Consider the following 16404-nt stretch of genomic DNA (forward strand, 5'->3'; position numbering starts at 1 on the left):
ATCCACAATAAACCCTGTCATGCAGAACATCTTTCTGTAAAATGAAATGAATCCCGTTTCTTCACGCCCCATGTATAAAACGCTCTCTGTTACAGCCTAATGTGGATAATTCTCCAATCCCCTCTTGGCTGGACTTTTGGATTGCAGTCTCAACTCGTTACTTGTTTGGCTGGAGGACCGGGATTTACAAATCCTTCTTGCACCAAATTGGCTCTCGGGGAAAGACAACTACGTCACCCAGAATCCCTAGTGGTGGCCATTACTCAAAACTATTCATGCAGAGGAGACGCTGAGCAGAATGGGGAAACGATTTCAACATTGCCGAGAGGGAACAGCTGCAGCATTCTGCTGTTGGAGGATGACAGATTTCCTTTCCCCTTCCTCACGCTCAATCTCTCATACTTTCTTTCTACTCTCTATTTTGTTCTCCACATTTTCTTTTACTTCTTTTACAGCACATCTTTCGCTCTTTCCCTCCTTCTCACACACACACTAACACACAGATTTCCATGCAGAGTAAAATACATTCCCAGGAATATATGTCCAAGGAATTTTAATAGGGCCTTTTTGCATTTCAGCGTCGTAAAAAAGCAATACCAGCATGCTGTCTTCTAACAGAGTGCAACAAGTGCGTGTTACTTGGTGGGTATGTGTGTTTTACCACAGGAGTGAATATCCTGAGGTAATACTGTAAATCCGTCAATGTGAGTAATAATTAAAGCTAGAAGTGGAGTTTTCTGTTATTTTTACGGTTGGAAAATCAGCCTTTAGGGTGAGCTCTCAGCTGTGAAAGATGTGTGTGTGACAGGTTACTAAATCTCTAAATAACCACTGAAATAGAAACCTGGATATAAAATGACCTGTGGCATTCAGTTGTGTGTATACAGAGATATGTCCTCTGACCCATCAAGATACACACACGTAGGCTACTTGAATACAGAACATACCAACATTTAGGATGTTCCAATTCAAATGTAACTCCTCCTCTTTCTCTGTATGCGAATTAGAATTTTAGGTGTGTGTGTGTGTGTGTAGTAAAGCCACATCTGGAAACAATAGAGCCGTAGATGCTGTCACTTTCCTTTTACCTCAGGCTTTTCAGCGAGTTCTTAAACAAACACTCAATTCACTCATAGTAAATTACAGGAAGGAAATTGGAGCTGCAGACTTAGATATTTGGAATCTCTTTCTCTCTCCTTCTTTCTGTCAAAAACACACACACACACACACACACACACACACACACACACACACACACACACACACACACACACACACACACACACACACACACACACACACACACACACACACACACACACACACACAACACACACACACACACACACACACACAGTAAGCATGCCCAGAATTAATCAGTTTTTCCTGATGCAATTTTACCCATGTGTTGGTAAATTAGAGTCTAGTGTGCATTGAGTGTAATTGTAAAACCCAAATTTCAGCAAATTCTGAAGCAAGAGGGTGTGTGTGTGTGCTACTGCGAGTTTGTCTTTGTGTACTTTAAGTGAGTTAGCGTGTGTGTAGGGGATGTTGCAAGTTCATAGCTAATGAGATGTGATGGATGGTACTGGCATGTTTACACAGTAATTACTGAGTTTCCATTGTGGATTCAAACAAGTTTAGTGGTTATGAAGCATTTCTCAGCCTAAGCCAAAGAAACGCTTAAAAAGAAATGCGAGAAAGATCTAACGGAGTAGCTGCTGTATAGATGTGTAGAGAAAGTTCCTATATGATAAAGCAACAATGCTTAATTTGTCTCATCAGACAAGAGGTGGCAGCATTGTTCAACCCATTAAATGAACACAACCGAGACATGCATTGTAGACCGATTCATTCCTATTGTTAATGCATGAATCTATGATACTGGATGTTCATTATATTGAGACTTGAACCAATTAGTTATTAATCATCAAGGCAGTTAGCAGATAGTTGATCTTCATCGTTTTACAAGCAAAGGTAGCAAACACTGCTGTTATTTGTCTTATGTGACAGTGAACATATGTTTTATGATTTGAAATTGTCAGTCTGAAAAAGTATTGGAAGAGCCATTTTCTTGTATCCATTAAAACACATAAAATGTCATCCACATTATTGGAAACCCAAAACGTTTTTATTCATCATCATCTTCTGATACAAAAGTGTTTTAAATAACAGTAAAGTAACAGTTAAGTTTAACAAAAATTGTCACTTTTTTACAAGGATAAATTAGCAATTTCTTAATAATACATTGATGACATCATCACAACAATGAGATTTCTACACAAACGAAACAGTCTAGACCTTTGAGGACTACCATCACTGTTGGTGAACTGATCCCTAACAATAACACATTTCTGGGCATCCCGAAAAGCAGTAAGAAATCCGTATTACCAGTGGTTCTCAATCTTCATTACGCTGGGCAGTGCCACTCGGTATGTTTCAAGGCACGGTGATTGTTTGGAAATGTCACCTGAAGCTCAGCATGGTCATACTTGGGTAGAGAGCCAGAACATTTGGCAGTTTCAGAGGGAAACGGCATTAGCTCAGAGGGGAGGTGGTCGGGGGTTCTTTTAAATTCTCTCTGTAAGGTTTGTTTGACTTTGGAAATGTAATAAGAGAGTGCCCATGTATCATGGTTTGAGTAACATTGGTATTTCAGGTTTCTACGATTTTCCAAAAGTATGTTTAAATGCAATAAGGGTGTTGTTACAGTAATCATATTTTGGGACCATGGAAATACACACTGTATTTTCCGTCCCAATCTAAACATTAACTTAAAAATACCTGTGACAGGACTTTGTGAGGCACTAACTGGTTTCAAATGACACACCAACTTATTCTTACCCCTTATACATTCAAACAGCCCAGTCATTTTCTTGTCTCTACTTAAATGTAGAAATCAATGTCACACATGGCCCACATTCGGTATTATACATTCAAAGACTCACTGAAACGCAAGAGCTTTGCTTGATAGATTGTCAGGCAAATATACAGTGCACTGGAGCAGTTGCACATTTTTGGTGGGTCCAGCAGTAAGACCAGAAACAACTACTTTAATTGGCACTGTAAGCAATTATAGAGAAGAACTGCAAGGTTCAAATGTTGGGAGATGCCCATTATCATGGAAATGCACCACTACAGACAATGAACAAGAAGTCTTGGCTCTGTAATCCATGAAGATTTGAAATATCATTTAGAACATTATTTCCAGGGATGACTTGATTGTCTGGTAAATGAGCCATGATGCAATGGACAAGGTTAAAGAGACAGGCAGGCAGCGGGCCAAAGAGACACGGACAAAAAACAGACAGAAAGAAAAGAGACAAAATGAGGCAGATATTGTCTCAATAGAGGTATTATCATTATGATAGTAATAATAGCCCATGGCGGTTGAGATTTGTGGAAACTGATTGCTGTGTATTCACCTGCATAAATGTTTTTGTGCACATGCGTGTCAGTGATAGCTCTTTGTTATTGCATAATGTTTCTTTTGGCAAGTGATTGTCTAATAACCTCTCACTCTTCAGCTTGTCTAGGGTCCAATGTTTGGAAACAAGGACAGAGGGAATCATTTAATTTCCCACTTTTTGTGGTAACTCAAGAGCATATGCAGTACAGGGTTTCAACAAAGACAGCGCTTATTAGTGGAAGTAAGCTGTGATTTTCGTAGATTACTGAGGTAAAACACACACGCCTACATTTCCCAGAAGCCTTACGGCTTTCATATTAATGGGTAAATAAAGGCAGATCTGGGGTCCTCCCAGTATTAATTGCGGTACGTATTTATAGCTACAACAGACTTAAAGGTGGGGTAGGTCATTTTGGAGAAACCAGCTTGAGTGCGCTAGAATTTGAAAATACACAGCCGGAAAAAAAATCTGCCACTTCCTTACAGAGCCCCTCCTCCAACACACATGAACGCGCACATGACCAATGAGGGCACGAGATAAGTTTGTGCACAGATGGAAGGCTGACAGGCAGGTAGGCCATCCAGTTATTTTAGCCGGGCCGGCTCAGATGATTGGTCGTGCTTTTTACAGTACTACGGCTTCCACAGATGACGTTTTTTTATGTATTTTTTGTCAAAGCATTTAAGATATTCATTGCTATCGGGATGTGAAGAGCATTCCATGGAATTTAACAAAAATGTATCTCGAGCCGGTTTCTCAAATGTACCTACCCCACCTTTAACCTAAGACACGTTAGGAAAAATAATCTCTTATTTTTCTCTGTTTGCTCTTGCCGTTAAAAATATTTGCAAGAAAAGTGAATTTGAATAAAACCACTATTTTTCTGAAGCCTTCACAATAAAACCTGACCAAACTGTTAAAGTCTGCATGCTAATATGCTGGGTGATGATTTGCTATTACATCACTGCCGTCCCTGGTAATGCACTTGTGACACGCATAGACACATATTGAATAAAGTTATAGTGCATATACAGCTCAAAGCTGCTTTCCCAAAGAATTCTGAGCAATACAATCCCCTGCTGTTTTATGTTGTAGAAACGGTAATAATTTACAAAAATGTAACAAATCACAGGTTGAAGGCCATGTTTTATAAGTTCTCGTTATATTTTAGATGCGGTTGTTCTGGTATTTGATTTTCCCATATGGAACTAAAAGCCCTACAGGAACTCAAGTTGTCAGGTGCTTTTAGGAAACGTCAACTTTCATCTGTGCAATGTCTGCACCAGGACCCTCCAGTGTAAAATTCAGAACTTCAAAAGACCCTCCAAAGACACATTGGATGAGGCTAACTGTCTCCAGCGGGTTCAGTCTCTTCTGCTCAGGGAGGAAAGAGAGGCAGAGAGGTCGACGTGATGCTCTCTTTCTCCTTCCTTTTCCGGTTTATTCATCTCTCTGGGAAAATCAAGTCTAACAGAGGTAGAGGCTACTCTTGCTACTTTTACGACTCAATCCTCCACTTTTCTTCTCCATAACACCGGTTAGAGGCAGCTTGAAGGGAAGGGGCATGCTCTCGGCAAGCTTTTTTCCGATGCCTTTTACATCCAATGCCTTTCCTTGAGAAGCTCCTGCTACTCCCTCTTATTTTTTTCTCTGTCCTCTTCATTGACAGTCAGTTTCTGCAATTGACAGAGAAGCATGTAGAAGTCCATTTATGTCCCTTCCTCTATTTCTGTCATACAACTGTCTCGTTGCCTTTCCCCGGTTTGATCCAGCCCTCGCCCGGTGCCCTCTTGCCCCCCCGGCTCGCCCTGCTGTCTCTGAGGAGGCGGGCCGTGCACCGCTGCCAGGTGTGGAGAGTTTTTGCTGACCAGATCCACATGCCTGATGTGATGCCTACAAGCAGTGACATAAAGATTCGAAGCATCTCTGATGCCATGTATGAGTCCCGGGTGCTGGCCTTGAACTCCCCCCAGTGAGAGAGCTGGTAGAGGTAACAGCCAATGACGGTCGATGCTGGAACAGTGTAGAGAACAGAAAACACTCCGATCTTCACCATTAAACGCTCCAGCTTGTCTGTTTTGGCGCCGTCCTTTTGCAGATTGGAGCGGATCTTGAAAAGAGCCACCAGGCCAGCACAGATGAACAGAGTGCCTGAGGTTCAGAAAAGAGTCATGTTAAGACCAGCAGATAGAGAAAACCCAATGACAGTTGAATAAGGTCTGATTATACAGGTTTAAGAATGATAACTTGGTCTTAGTGAGTCAAATGTTGGTATATGCTATTAGTTCTTAACTACAAATGGGTAAAACCCCAGAGAAACAGTTAACCTGATTGTACTGTCATGTTGTAGTTACCTATTAGAAGGTATGTGGCCAGTGGAGCCACCACAAAGCCGGTGAGCGCTTCCTGCTGCAGGTTGCCAACATAACAGAGTCCAGTTAGGTCGTCTGCATCCACCAGTCGCATTATGAGGATGACGATGGTTTTAACGGCGGGGATGGCCCAGGCTGCTATGTGGAAGTAGGAGCTGTGCATTTCAATAGCCTCATGGCCCCACTTCAGTCCAGCAGCCAAGAACCAAGTGAGGGTCAGGATTACCCACCTAAAGAGAGAGCAGGAAGAGTGAGTGAAAAGTCAAAACACTGCTCTTATTTACATGTATCAGATTGTCTTCTGTAACTGGCATTCATTTTGGTTGCCAATAACAATTATGTGTTTCCTGGAAGTAAGAAGCTGTTCAACATTGGACTAATGTTTACTGCTCAAAACTTAACTTCACACTCTATAGTGTCTAGCTCATCATGGGATAGTAATGTGCTGAATAACAGAGGGGTGTGATCATGTTATAGGAGGCAGTGATGTCAGTATTCTGCTCTTCAAAAAGGAAACACTGAGGACCAACAGGAAAACGAGGAAAAAGGAAGAGAAAGAGCTGTGACAGCAAATGAAGTGCTCTATGAACTCAAAAAGTGGCTTTTTACAAAGGCAGCCTTTGTGTGTGGAAATGAATCCATCTAGTACAGAGATTATGAGACAGGATAGTTAGACTTTAAAGAAAACAGGATGCAAGTCTCGTGTTCCCATTGTTACACCAAAGTCCATTCAAAACAGCTGATGACAATGAGACAAAGACGGCAGATTGATAGGATGAAAAGTGAGTGTTTTTTTTAACTTACCAAAGTGAGGAAGCCATACCAAAGAAGTAGAGCAGAAGGAAGACTATGGCACAGCCGGTGCTCTTTAACCCTTCTTGTACCAGAATCGGTACTGCAGTGGCATCGAGGTCGCAGGAAACACGCTCCCTCCCCAGTGTCAAGCGTACCTGCAGGAAATTGATAGTAGGAAGAAAAAGGGAAAACGGGTTAGGGTTTTGGTAAGCAGAGATTTTTTTCTTATTAAAAGAAAAATTCAAATTCACAATATGATTATTTCCAATTACATCCAGATCTAATGTGTCCATGTAGATGAACATTACTTGATTGAATATCTTTATAGCATCTTTCATACTAAATTTGCAGTCAAAAGTGCTTCACAGTGGACAGAACATCCAGGTCTTTGGCTTTAATAGATTTTATTGAATTCATTTATTGGACAAAGCTTGGAAAACCCTAAGCATGCAGATGTTGGCTTACTAGGCTGTCATACCTTTAAGTTTAATCTAGTGTCCCTCGTAAAAATACGATAAAACAGTATAACACATGTATCGACATACCGCTCTAGCAAAATACAAACATACAACATCATTTTTTTCACAAATTATTCAATTTATAAAAAGCTACTATAATCTAAATTGTGTTTTATGTATTATAGATTTATTGTTATTCATTCTCTCAAAACACTCCGCTTTAATGGGCCAGTATAAAACTGTACACTTACCAGGTAGGCCACACTGTACAGATTACAGCACATAGACAGGAAGATGATGGGCCTTTCAGGGTAGGAGAAGCGCTGTGAATCCAACAGGAAGGTCAGGACCGTCAGAGTGGTCGACAGGAAGCACAGCACGGCCCACACCGCCATCCAGGCGTCGGTGAAGACTTTGGCCCCTCGGCGGTACAGCCCGCTGTCGTAGCCACACTGAAGAGCACAGCTTTCAGACTGTTTTAACCAGGTATACTGGTCAGGTGCAGATCCCAGTGCCTGACACTCCTCCGGGTGGGGAGGAATACGAAAAGGCTGGTAGGGAGGTTCCTCGTCCCCCGGGCCCTCCATGCACATGTGGTTGTGGTCGTTTTGCGGTGGAAAGAGGCTGCAGTTCAGCACCTGGAGAAGAGACATGGTGTTAATTGTCATTTTGTTTGCTCATTATGGCTGTGATGTGATACACTGTCAACAGCATTTTGTGCTGATTTTCTCAAAAGACTTTGGTTTAGCATTAACCATATTCCACATGACACAACTTCATCCTTAAGTTATATTTGTGAAGACACGCAGGCTGTTCTTGTGATGATTTAAATTACCTCAGGCCATATGAAGCCAAACTCGTGAAGCACCGGGAGGCACTTCCTCTTGACGGACAGACACATACTACCACAGGGACCAATGGGGATGGGAACCTTGTCGGTGCACATCGGCACATAGACTGAGCACAGGAAGAACTGGAGAAAAAATATAAAAGATCACAAATTAAACATTTTGCCACAAATAGTGAGATCTCATTGCATACAGAGTGACTACAGAGCAAAAATCCATTAAATTAGATTAGTCTGATGATATTGTGTAGAGAATAACAGCTGTTCTGTTTTTTATAAATAGAAAACAAAGAGCAACGCAAGTGTTAAAATGACAGTATACAAGAAACACTTTTAACTGAAAATGCAGGAAGAATGCAACAGCTATCCAATAAAGTGTGTCATATTTTAGTGAACTGCTTTGTAAGCTTTGTTCTGGCGAAGTTAACCGTGATGCAGCACGGAATCATGACAGTGGAGTAGGGATTGTTCAATAAGTGTATACTGTGTTGCCTATCAGGATTACAGTTAAAGGCTACACCTTCTACTCCCCCATGATTATCCTTCATCTACTTGCATTATACCAATTACTTTACTTCTGCCTTCTTTGTCTTCACTCTCAATACATTGCAACAGCTCTTCTAGTGGTGGCTCTTTATTTTTACTTCTGAAAAGAAACTGTACGACACCAATGCCAACACTAACATGCTTCAAGGTTAGACATACAACTCCACATCTTTAAAAACAATCTGTGGACTTGACAACACTGAGGGCATGTGCCATGTAATGCTTCATAATCCCCCCCTAATCCAAGGCTCAGTTTTCTCCGTCCCATGGCAATGTTTTTTTTTAAATAGATATGTAAAGTCAGGGTTGTAAAGATAGTGAACCGTCTGAAGTCACAGTTGACTCGATTGATGCTAGCGATGTGAAGGAGTAAGTATTCTGCGGTTACAAAAGGTTGCAATTTAAGGTAATTTCATGCCTTTACAGTGAAATCTGTTTGAAGCCGCAGTGTAAAATTGTTCCAGGCTCTTCATAGAAAAATACAGAGAAGCAGAAAGAACATTTCAATTGGCTACTTTCAAGTAAAGAAAACAAACATGCGCTCCAGGAACTTGGAAAGTGTGATTGCTGACTTTAAATACTAAAACTGTGGAGAGTTTGCTAGCATTTTTCATTTCAGAAATACCAAAATATTTGCCGGACCATAATGAGAACTAAATGCCTGGGCTTGCAGCCCATCTCCAGCTAAAGAAATCCCAACTTGAATCTCGAGTGAAGCCCAAATGAAACATGAATCTAAGAAGAGTGTCAAGGTTGGGAAATAAATACACACAGAACCATTATACAACCTTCTTCTGTGAGAATGTATTTGCCAAGTAAACATAAAACAGTGTAGACCACAATAACTTGGGTCATAAAAAATTACAACCATAATAAAATATTACAGTATAAGAATAAAAAATAGAGACCAAATTACCTTTTCGGTTTTATAACAGGCCGAACACTTTTCTATATTCGCAAAACAACAGACGTGCTTTTACTTATTAGTCTAAAGTTCTAAACCATGATAAATAAACTATTAACTGTGTTACTGACTGTGGGGAAGTATGTCAAAATAAGTTATCGAAGTCAGAGGGAATTTACTCTTAACGCAATTTGTTACAATGTTCTCTGATCAGTATCTTTTTAGTAGCAGCTATCTCCTGTTAGTAGAGCACTGTCCTGATCTGAGGACAGTTTTAAGTTTCTCAAATAGAGAATCTTTGTTCGCAAACTGAACCACAAGTATTAGAGTTGTCCTAAGTAATCTGCTGATGGATTGACTGCAATTAAGTTAAATGAAGAACCTAACAAAGTTGCCGGAGGGGTTGTTTGTGTGATTGTACATTTAAAAAAAGTTTGTTCAAAAGCAGAAGGTATTAAATGAGATGCAATACCATGCTGGATATTTCCTACAGTGAATTATACTAATGTATCACTTTCTGGGTGTTTCCCCCGTCCGTTGGTAACCTGAGGGCTGTCACTTCACTGCTAAAAGCTGCTCCGGTTACTTGTCAGGAAGCCTCCCATTAGAGCAAATGTTGGGGGGATACGGTTACCCTTTCCCCTTTCCTCCCTCTTTAGCGTGCACGCATGTGTGTGTGTGGGAGAAAGAGAGGGGGGGGGGGGGGGGTAGCTAATGTTACGGGACCATTTTCAACTGGAGGACAGTTTTATGCTGCAGTTGCTCCATGTTCGTTCAGGCTGTCTCACACAAATGTCTTTAAGCACTTTATTAATAATTTAGCATGGAAAAGTATTTGTGGGCCCTTTCCCCAAACACCTGTGCACACACACAAATCTCTGAATAGGTTGTAAAAGTAGTAATAGATATTCTAACACATCTCCAAACTGGAAAGTGGACACTTTACAAAGACACATCTGAGAAAACATTGGATCTCATGTCTCTATTCAGATATCTTGGTATGATGTGTTTACATGTGGGACATCTTAAAATAAGTAATACACATAAAACTAAATGCCATTCACAGACAATTTGATCTTTGTTGAATCTAGTTGTTCCAATTCTAATCTAAAGTAAAAATCTTAAAGATGGGAAAGAGGATGATTCAATTTGTTTCTTACATGAGGCAAACAGGCAGCATTTGTTTGAGCACACTGAGGGCACCATTGTTAACAAGGAGACAAGTATAAAACATGGAAGACTCAGCTGTTGCTGTCTGGGGCATGATCTCAAAATGTCAACAGACAGAGGGGACATTTCTATTGAAATTAGCATGACAGCCTGGCGCAACAGCAGGGAAGGATGAAATCATGGACCCCTCTGCTAATTTTAACCTAACTGGGGGAAAACCTATATTAAAATACTCCTCATTATCACAGGCTCCATCAGTCTAACAATTCACTATTGCTGGTAGCTCCCTTTCATGTGCTCTGGAACCACACTCTTTCCATCTCTATCTCTACACACAAATATAGCATGACTATTTCGACTCAGCCATGCCTTTTTAAAGTCCAGGATCAGTGTTCCTAAATGTGCCCCATCCTCCCTGAGCGCTTTTAATAACATGATCTATTCTAACATCAGTATGCATTTCTCACATCCTCCCAGTACCTTGAGTTGACTGGAGCAGCCGTACTGTATCAGTGGAGTGAACGTGGTCAGCTGCAGCTCGGCGTCCGACTGCAGCACGTTGCCGACCAGATTGGGCATCTTGGTGACGTTGTAACCCAGACCCTGGCACATGCTGATCCGGATCGGGTCACAGGTCATTTCCTCCACCTCATCGCCGAAAGCCAGCACCATAGCGAGCGGAGCCATCAGCCCGGACAGGAGGAGCAGTGCTGCCCCGCTGAACCACACCATCATCCCGGGCATGGTCACTGAGCGCCTGACTTCTGCAAATGTTGCCACAGGAGATATCCTCCTCAAAACCAAAGTGAGGTGTGAATAGTCCAGGAAGATTGGAGCGCGTGTAGTCCGTGCGTTTTGCTATATTATCCAATTCCGATCCATTCAGTAGAATAAAATATCCATAAAACAGCTGGGAATCATCGCGCGATCGGAGCGTATAATCTTTTTTCAATAAAACTCCTACATTGGGGTAAATCCCGCTGTCCGTTCGCGTTGTTTTCCGTTAATAAGTCCGTAGAAGTGAAGCGCAGCCTCGGGATACAGCGTTTGTGGTTTTGCACCTACTCCCTGCAAGCGTCCAGCTCTAAACTTTATTGTGTCTGCGAGGAGAGACTGTTATTCCCGTAGGAGAGCCGACCAATCCGTGCGCGGGAATTGGGTTTCCCTGACCAACCACTGACCAGGAGGGCGGGATCCAAGAGAAAAATAGAAGAGCGACCCTCTTCTCCTCCCCTCTCCCCCATTTTCAGTCTCATCTTCTCTCCTCTCCTTTCCTTCAGTATTTTCTCCTTTTCTGTCTTCTTTCTTTTCTTCTTACTTACTATTCTCTTCTTTTACCACTCTCCTCCTGCAAAGAAAATAATCGAGCTTCCCCACTAATTCTGACAATATCCAGAACATCTATTTATACTGGCTGATGTGGCTTACATGTGTGTATGTTGGCTGTATTTTTAGAAAATAAGCATTTGAAAACGTGTGTGTTTTTATTTTATATTTAAAGTACCTATAATGGTCTTTAAAGCCTGTCTGGAATTCACCACAGGTTCCAATCTCCCTGTCTAAAGGGCTGTCAGCTCTAAGTGCCCGTGACATTGTAATTGAAAGTAGGGCCTTAAGTGATGCTGAAGCATTGGAAATCTGTTTAGCATTGCAATGAATGCTCATACTGGACAGGTTTTGTTTGCTTGTGGCACCCTGGGAGAAGACTTCTCCTTTACAGCATGAAGCTAGAACTGAAATGTGTTGTTTTGGCTTTTCTGTGTTGTAAAAGTGGACTTGGGTAGGAAAGTGCTTGGATTTATTGCAAATATCTTGGGAGGATGAGAGCTCAAGGAGTACTTGATTTACAGTTCTGAGGCTGCCAGGTGTAATCAAACTCAACTTAAGAGCTCCAGGCCTTTTCAAATACCACAAATGCCTGCAACTGTATTCTAATGTCACTTTTTTGTTAAATGGAGCAAGAATCAGATGAGATTAATGTTCAGACCGATATATATTTTACTTTATACTAGATGGAAAGTTATGTTTGATTCTATATACAATATTTGATTCCACTTAATCCTGAAATCAAACTATTTCTTAATGTCTGTTTCAGCATTTTTCCCTAAGTTCGGAACCTTTGAAACAACTGAATTTGGGTGAGATCATTTATGCCTTTTTGATCTCAAACTCATCTATCTTCTTCTGCCCAAGACACAAAGCAGAGAAATATGAGAAACCAGCAAAAAAAAAACCTGGACAGAGACAAGAAAAATGAGCAGGGTTGCAGCCTAACAAATTATGTTCGCTTCGGGCCTAATCATTTCCATATCTTTTTTTTTTTTTTTTCTTGATTTTATTTATTTTTGATTTTATTAATCTGTGTGAATCTTTGCTGTCCTGTTTTTTCACGCTTACCCTGTTGCTGCTTTGTACAACTGCATTTCCCCTCGGGGATTAATAAAGGTTCATTTTATCTTATCTTATCTCTTTTTCTCCTGGGATTTGTGTGTCAGATATTTCCAGGAGTTGCTGTTGATAAAAGCCTTCCATAAATACTTAATACGTGAAAACAGCTGCAGCACTCTGGCAGCCTGGTCTCATTGTGCTGCTGTGTTTTCACTCCTGGATTATAGTGTGATTTTTAGGCAAATCCAGTGTGACAATTGATTGGCAGCAGCAATGACCTCTCCAACTAGCAAACCCCACCCCCGACCCCCAACACACGTATCTTCCCTCTGCTCACTCACATTCGCATACGCACCATCCCCCTCTACTGCTCTTTGGCTGAACCTGGGGTCAAGACCTGAAGTAATTAGCACTGAGCTGAAACAATAGAGTGTGCCCTGGAGCTGATGATTATCAGGGGCGTGGTGTGTGTGTGCCAAAGAAAGAAATGAATGGGACCATGAAATAGAGAAAACTTAGAATCAAATCAAAGCTTCATTTGTTTGTTCATTTAAGCCAAGAGAAAAGGGGAAAATACGTAATACTTGATCTACTTTTACAAGAAAAAGAGTCAGACAAGTAATAAAATAAATGAGGGTGAGGTAAAGTGGTTCAGCAGCACATTATCAGCCCGAGCCACCCGCACACTCCATCCCACTGTTTACTTTCACAGTAGAGTGTGAATAGCAGGGGTGAGTAGACAACGTGTTGGAATTGCCAGACTAATGACCATCACACTGAGTGGATAATGACCACAGTTACCCTTTAGGCCATAAAACCACTGAGTTAATAATCAAACAGGCCAATTAAATGGACATTTGGCTGGTAAGCAAAGAAAAAAAAGATCATCTTAGGTCACATATGAACAATACTGTATAATATGTTTGTGATTTATTGCTGGGAGTGTATTCTCTGGCTATCCTACTTCTATGTTAAACTCACTCTGACCAAACCAGCCATCATCTGCAAGAGGAAATCAGACTGCCATACGGGTTGATGCAAGCATAACACAAACATTTATGCTTACTAGTTAATTGATGGTGACTGTATGGAAAAAAGTGCTTGTAGGCTGCAGGACATTTCCAATCATAATGTATTAAGAACTTGATTTGGATGGCAGGAAGTGGGAGGTTCAGGAGGGTTTAGGAATTTCAGCTGTGCATGTCAATGAGGGCAGCGATTGGATCAACAACAATTATCATTTGTGAATGTGTGCAGCATTTCACCAGTAGGTCTTTAGATACTTTATCAAACTAGATTGTACAATTTAACCCATTGCAGCATGATGTCTGTGAGTTTTCTGCAGTCCACTAAGGCTGATTTCCACTGCTGTAAGCCAAGCAAAAAAGAGTCAGGGCTTTCTAATTATCTATGCCACACAGTTTACTCCAACTCAACATTCATGTGATTCCTTTATCATGTTGATGCCAAAAGAAGGGACTCAATGGTGCGGTTTTCCTTCCTAAATTAACCACCCTTGCTAACATTTTGATGGTTTAATGCTTAAGCGCCCTGCCTTTGGAAGGACATGTGCCCTTGCTGGCCTTGGATCAAAACCTTCTCACAGTCTTAACTTCCCTAATCCCTACTCTGCATCACTGCCACCTTTGTTACTTCCACAATAACATATAACAACATGTGCAGGCACATGAGGTTCTCTGGCTGGGCAAATATAATAAGTGAACACTAAGTTTATTGTTATAAACAGCTTCTGTCTTTGGGAAGGAGAGGCTAGTTAAAGGAATACTTCACCCTCAAAATAATCTTTGTATATCAATTACTCATCTTGGTTACCTTGAATATGTGAGGGAAACTTGTGCTGTAATAATGCAGTCTCACTTGAGGCGACTGCTGAAAAGCTGTGTGATGCTTAAATCAGCTGCAGCACTGATATGATAATGATTTAATAGGCTAGATTAGATTTGTGTCTAAGTTTCTCTATGGTTGGCACTGTTATAACTGTTTGTTTTCACATATTTATTTTGTTTAATATTGAGAGGAATTTTGCATTTTTCATGCAAAAATGACATGTTTTGAAACTCTTTTTAAAACTTTAGTAAATTCACCGTAGGGTAACAGCTTTGAACGGAGTCAATGTGCGACTCTATTGAGTATGTAGTTCTTAGTACACTGCCTCTTCTTTTTTTAAATGAAGACATAAACACGTAAGGTTGACCACAGCCCTGTTTAGGCCAGCTTGGTCTTACTGTGGGAATGCAACCAGTCTAACCTTTCAGCTTGGCAGGCAGACTGAACGGCAGTACCCCGAGGACAGAAAGAGAGACAAGTGTGTATCAGTCACCAGATAGCATCCTATGGCTCAAAGCCCAATCCCTTAGTCCTTGAAGTGCAGTATTAATAGGCCTGCCAACTCCTTGGAATGGTGTAAGTGGGCATAACTGCAAATATTCTGCGTGTGGGAGTGTTTGTCTGACGCTGTCTGGATTTGCTTCCATGAATTTGGTATTTTCAAGCTCCTGTCCATGAGAATGCAGGTGTTTGGAAAAGTGCGGGGGTGTCATGTGTGGGGGAGGGCGCTTATGCCATTATGGGGGTTGGGGGCATTTGATAGAGAAGAGTGGGGGGTTTCTACAGGTGATCTGTCCCCTCTGGGACCACAGGCTCACATTACCCTGCTGTGGAGTATCACACACAACCACACACACTCTCTTTCTTTAACGTCACTCTCCCGCTCTTATTCAATCTCCCACCCTGCCTTTTTAAAGCTGCCGGTCTTCTGCTCCTCTTTCCTCACTTGAGCAGCTTGTCCAAATTACAATTTTAACATTTGAGCAACAATTGTTTCTCTACTATAGTCATTCTGTGGGCTTTATTTTCCTGCAACAATACATGCAAACATCGCTGCTACAACCCGCTGCTGCAGATACACGCTTTACAACATCAGGAGGATGCGTCCCCAGCTGACCCAGAAAGCGACTCAGGTTCTGGTCCAGGCTCTCGTCATCTCACGCCTAGACTACTGCAACTCCCTTCTGGCTGGTCTACCTGCATGTGCCATCCGACCTCTGCAGCTCATCCAGAATGCAGCGGCTCGCCTGGTCTTCAACCTTCCTAAATTCTCCCACACCACGCCGCTCCTCCGCTTCCTTCACTGACTTCCGGTAACTGCTAGAATCCACTTCAAGACACTGGTACTTGCTTACCATGCTGCGAATGGATCTGGCCCTTCCTACATCCAGGACATGGTTAAACCGTACACCCCAGCACGTGCACTCCGCTCTGCATCAACCAAACGGCTCGCTGCACCCTCGCTGCGAAGGGGACCCAAGTTCCCATCAGCAAAAACACGTGGGTTTGCTGTCCTGGCTCCAAGATGGTGGAATGAGCTCCCCATTGACATCAGGACAGCAGATAGCTTACACACCTTCCGGCGCAGACTGAAAACTCATCTCTTTCGACTCCACTTCGAGCGATATAACTATTAACAAAGCACTTATATACTAATAAAGGGCTG

General features: G+C 41.7%; 1 protein-coding gene across 1 annotated transcript; it reads right to left on the minus strand.

The window, feature by feature from the left end:
• Positions 1–2582: 2582 nt before the first annotated feature.
• On the minus strand, positions 2583–11246 carry fzd4 (frizzled class receptor 4). Its single transcript, XM_034225606.1, has 6 exons — positions 10983–11246; positions 7871–8008; positions 7287–7673; positions 6587–6732; positions 5765–6012; positions 2583–5561 (listed from the first exon to the last, which is right to left on the minus strand). Exons 1-6 carry the CDS (start codon positions 11244–11246, stop codon positions 5143–5145), a joined length of 1602 nt encoding a protein of 533 aa, XP_034081497.1. The 3' UTR covers positions 2583–5142.
• Positions 11247–16404: the final 5158 nt, after the last annotated feature.

The sequence above is a fragment of the Gymnodraco acuticeps genome, unplaced genomic scaffold (assembly GCF_902827175.1).
Source record: "Gymnodraco acuticeps unplaced genomic scaffold, fGymAcu1.1, whole genome shotgun sequence".
Lineage (NCBI taxonomy): Eukaryota > Metazoa > Chordata > Actinopteri > Perciformes > Bathydraconidae > Gymnodraco > Gymnodraco acuticeps.